The following is a 4461-nucleotide window of genomic DNA, read 5'->3' on the forward strand; positions in this document are numbered from 1 at the left end:
CGTCACCAACTTTTCTGAAGGAGAGACGGCTTATGTCAAGGGGGGCTGGATTTCAAGAAGTTGCAGCTGGTGGAGAACGCCTCGAACTACGTCGCCCACGCTCCTCCTGGCCACCGAATGGAGCCCACAGAGCCTGGTGGGACTCCCATGGATGTCGACGATGGCTTTCTCAACGTGCAACACGCTGCGGTGAATGCTAGAGCGGCACAATATGCGATACATGACCGTCACGGTTTTGCTGGTAGCGAAGACGTCGAGATGGGTGTTCCCGGCGACGGGAGTGCAGGGGAGGCAGACGGAGACGTCGATGACGATGTGATTGTATCGATCTTCTTGCTGTTCATCACGCTTGGTGCAACGTTTGGAGCTCTGGACTGGAGATCACTTCGCGCTCCTCCTAGCGAACGAATTGTTGTCAGATCGGACTTTTACGCGAAGCTGAAGGAGCAGAGGTCCCCTTCGGCCTACCGAAAAACACTCCGCTGCATGCCGGCATCATTTGATGCCCTTTGTTCGTTCTTGGAGCCTTTGTACTACAGGAAGTACGGGCTACCAGAAAAAAACTTGCATTATTCTTTTGATTGGGGGGCTTGCGGTCTTACTAACCTACTACGGAAACGGGTGTGGACAAGACGATGATGGTATTGGAGGTGCAGCAGCACAGCTTGGGATGTCTCGGCCAGTTGCAAGTCGCTACATCAAGCGGCTGGAAAAACTCTTATACGGTATGATGGACGACGTGATTTACTTTCCGTCGCCTACTGCAGACGATGAGTGGGGGGGCGTTGGTGGACGGCTTTGCTGGGGAAAATCCCGATTTTCCAGATGTGGCATGTGTATTTGATGGCTCTAATACGGACTAGAAGACCCAACGACCATCAGGTAGATTGCTAGGTACTCTCTTGCTGTCTTCAAATTGTGATCATCGCTCCCTCAATTATTTCAGGGCTTTTACGACAAGAGCGGCAAGCCATCTTATAATTGTTTGGCTGCGATTGATTTCCGCTACAAGTTCCGGTACATTGGCGTTTTCAGTGGCAGTAACTCCGACCAGTCAATGTGGAATCAGTCTGTAGTACTTGGTGCTCGGGCTCGTGATATTTGTCCTCCTGGAGTGAATTGGGTGGGTGATGCGGGCTTCATGTTGTGGCCATTCCTGATGGTCCCTTTTGACGAGCGCGGTGGCAAGCGCCTCACGAAAAGACAGCGGAGGTATGATCTTCAATTTGTTTGTGCTATTTTTTATTTGATGTGCTTGAAATGTTTGCAGTTTCAATTATCATCTCTCTCAGACACGAATCATTGTTGAGCGCGTATTTGGAAAGCTGAAAGCACGTTTTAAGGTGCTTCACGGGGTCACGGATCGACGTAAACACGAGACGAACGCTAGGATGATATGCTCTGCTGCGGTGCTGCACAACATATTGATCGATATTGGCGACAAGCAGTTCAAAGGTGTGAGAGATATTGAAGCTCGGAAGCAAGCCAAAAATGATTCCAGGCAAGTGATGACAGCGTACAATCAGAACTGGGACAGAACGCAAGGTGAAGTTGACTTGGCGATTAGGAAGAGAAACATGTACGCTGACCGTTTCTACGAACGCGATAACGAGCAGAAATGACGCTCCGCCAACTCCTGTCCTCGTAAATTCAGCTATTCCGTGCTTGAACGATTGCCTCCGTTCGTCATTTCCGTGTAGAGATTTTTGGTAATCTGGTGAAGACCAGAAATGCTTTGAAGCAGTGCTTCGGCTGTGGCTTGCTGTGTGGCGTTTGCAGTCTCAATAGACGCCGTGAGTTTGCTGAAAAGCTGGGTCATTTCCAAGTTATTCGGCGCTGGTTGATGGCGAACCGAAAGTACTCTCTCAATTGTCTCGAGGCCAGAACGAAGGGTATCGCTGACAGTATCAATGGGACGCTTCACACCCGTCGAATATTTTTGCTGATTGTCGCGGCGTTTTTTCGCCTTTGCTTTTTCCTTGGCTTTAGCGCGAGCTTCACTTGGTGTGTCGGAGTCTTCGGAATCAGACGTCTCCTTGTTTTCGTCGCCTTCACTCTGAGTATTGACTACGGTGACGTTTGCAGCTAGACCTGACTCCGTGATTGCTTCTCCGGTGCTTCCAACGCGACGCGAGAATCCATCACACAAAAGAGGCCAAAGTGCTGCCAACTCGACACCTAGCTCAGCGCGATACTTCGCCTGTACTTTCAGAGGGTCACAAACCAACTTTGCGTGAGAAACGGAGATATCACTGTTGCTGCTGTCGCTTTCGTCGGAATAGCTGACGAAAAAATCAACAGGCATTTCAGGATACTTGCGCTGGGGCGACTCACTGTCGCCTTCTTCATCACTGCTGTTTTCCTGGACTCTGTTTCCTGTCCCCAGCAAACGAGTGCGTTTCTTTTTGTAACCGGATCGAATGTTGTTCAGCTTGTTCTTGAACTGCTTTACACTAACCCCGCGAGGTCCGTCATCCCCCCAAGCAAGTTCCTGCAGCGCACGCTCCTGGAAAACGTTGATGGTGTCCTCCCATATCGCTTGAATTGTTTTTGTGTCTGAAGTTTTTTTCGCGAACTTCGCCAAGATGCGTGGGTTTTTAAATCGAGCCTCAATTGCTAGAGCAGTCAGCTGGATCGTCCAGTGCATGCTCTTCACTTCTTGAACACCATCTGCTTCATTTTGTGTGTTTGCTTGCTTCGCCTTGGACGACTTCACCGGCTTCGGCTTCGTAGACGCAGCAGAGCTCTTTGGCTTCTTGGTCTTGCGTGTTTTACCATCTGAAGGGACATCTTCTGCGTTATCCTTGCTCGTAACTGGGCGGGAAACCCGTTTTCGCTTGGCTTTGGGAGCTTGGCCAGTGCTGGTAGTGCTGGTGATAGCAGCCATCGAGGCCTGATGAGCTTCAACAACCCTACGGCTGGGGCGTCTGCTTCTCTTGGGCATTCTCTCTGGTGTCAGGTCCTGTGCAGGCGAAGAAGGCGAAGCTTGTTCTGCAGCGTCTTCGTCTTCTGAGTGATCCTCTTCATACTGCGTGTAGTAAGGTGGCAACTCTGCCGAAGATGGAGGTGCCGTGACAGCAGCTCTATGAACCAAGCGTGCAGCACGTACAGGGGGCACGTACATGTTTCCGTCCTGTGTCATATCGCGTGCTGGTAGAGCTCCACACTGTCTTGCGCTGTCCTGGGAGCGAGGCATACAGGGCAAGGAGCGCTCCTGATGAGCACGCTTTCAAAAAGGAAACCAACTCTCTTTGAGCATGTTGAAGACATGCCGTTCGATAGGTCAGTCAAAAAGTCGTCTCCTGGCGAGTGAACATGGGGACGACTTTTGGAGACAACTTTTTTCAGCGCTCTGATAAGTCGTGTAGCCAATAAGTCATTACTTATTTAGTTGGACATCCCTCTCATGGACGTCACCACGCTGTTTCCTCCAATGGCAGCTCCACTGGTACATACTTTCTTAGACTGCTACCCTGTACGGATTTATTTCACTGTAGCAGCGGAGTCATTTGCATTGAAGCTGAAAAGTGGCGAGGGCAAGCAGATTCATCACATCGAATTCGTCTCGATTTTCAATTCAATTAGCAACATTAGCTTCAATTCTACAGCTGATACTTGTAGTCCCTCCCGACATAAGCGAACGCGATCTAGTTTTAATTTCGTTCCAAAAATCGTTTTCGTACATGTACATGTAGCTTAAAAAGCGCTCTACTACATGTCTAGCAGAGTTAGGATACAGCTTCATCCTGACGTAGATGCGCAAGTAGCTGCATTTACACTTTACACTTGTCTGCATTTCTCCCCAGCTTGATGCAGGGAGTGCGTCTCACGAGTATTTCGGAATGGTCGAGCTACTCACAAGCGCAGCGAGTACCCACTCGACGAGTGGTAGTATCCACCGTTGCTTCCCTTCGTCGAGCTTGTCGTGGTTGTGGTGGTGGAGGAGCTAGATGAAACACCGTCGCTGCCCAAAGTCTCGACAGTCGTCGTCGTCGTCTTGGTGGTCGAAGCGCCCTGGCCATTGCCCACCAGCATCGACAAGACATCCGACTTTTCATTCTCAGCACGTTTACGCATACGTCGGCGCTGGTTCTTGGTCAGCTTGACATCTCCCATGGTCGGCGTGCCGCCCACAGGACTCACACGCTTCGATGGCTGTCGCTGTTGCTGCTGCGCGTTGGGCTGTGAGTTCTCGTCACTAGCTTCAGCGTCACGAGCGCTGCTCGTCTTCTTGTCCTCGTCTTCTTGCTCCTCCGTCTCTTGCTGGTACCGACTACTGCGACGTTGCCGGAACTCCTCCTCACTGCGCAGCAGCTCCTGGATCTTGTCCTCCATTATAGTGCGAACCTTTGCGACTTCTTCCGTCGGTCCCTTCAGCGTGATGGCGCTGTCACTACGCCGAATTGTAATCATCACGTCCGGGAATTGCTTCTGTAGAGCACGGATGTTGGCTCCGCTCTT

At 50.8% G+C, this 4461-nt stretch overlaps 1 protein-coding gene across 1 annotated transcript; it reads right to left on the reverse strand.

Moving 5' to 3' along the window:
• Positions 1-3855: 3855 nt before the first annotated feature.
• On the reverse strand, positions 3856-4413 carry PITG_04794 (uncharacterized protein; the record flags this gene model as incomplete). Its single annotated transcript, XM_002905464.1, has 2 exons — positions 3856-3909; positions 3982-4413. The coding sequence occupies 2 exons, from the start codon at positions 4411-4413 to the stop codon at positions 3856-3858; spliced, it is 486 nt and encodes a 161-aa protein (XP_002905510.1).
• Positions 4414-4461: the final 48 nt, after the last annotated feature.

Source organism: Phytophthora infestans, genomic scaffold, assembly GCF_000142945.1.
Source record: "Phytophthora infestans T30-4 supercont1.6 genomic scaffold, whole genome shotgun sequence".
Lineage (NCBI taxonomy): Eukaryota > Oomycota > Peronosporomycetes > Peronosporales > Peronosporaceae > Phytophthora > Phytophthora infestans.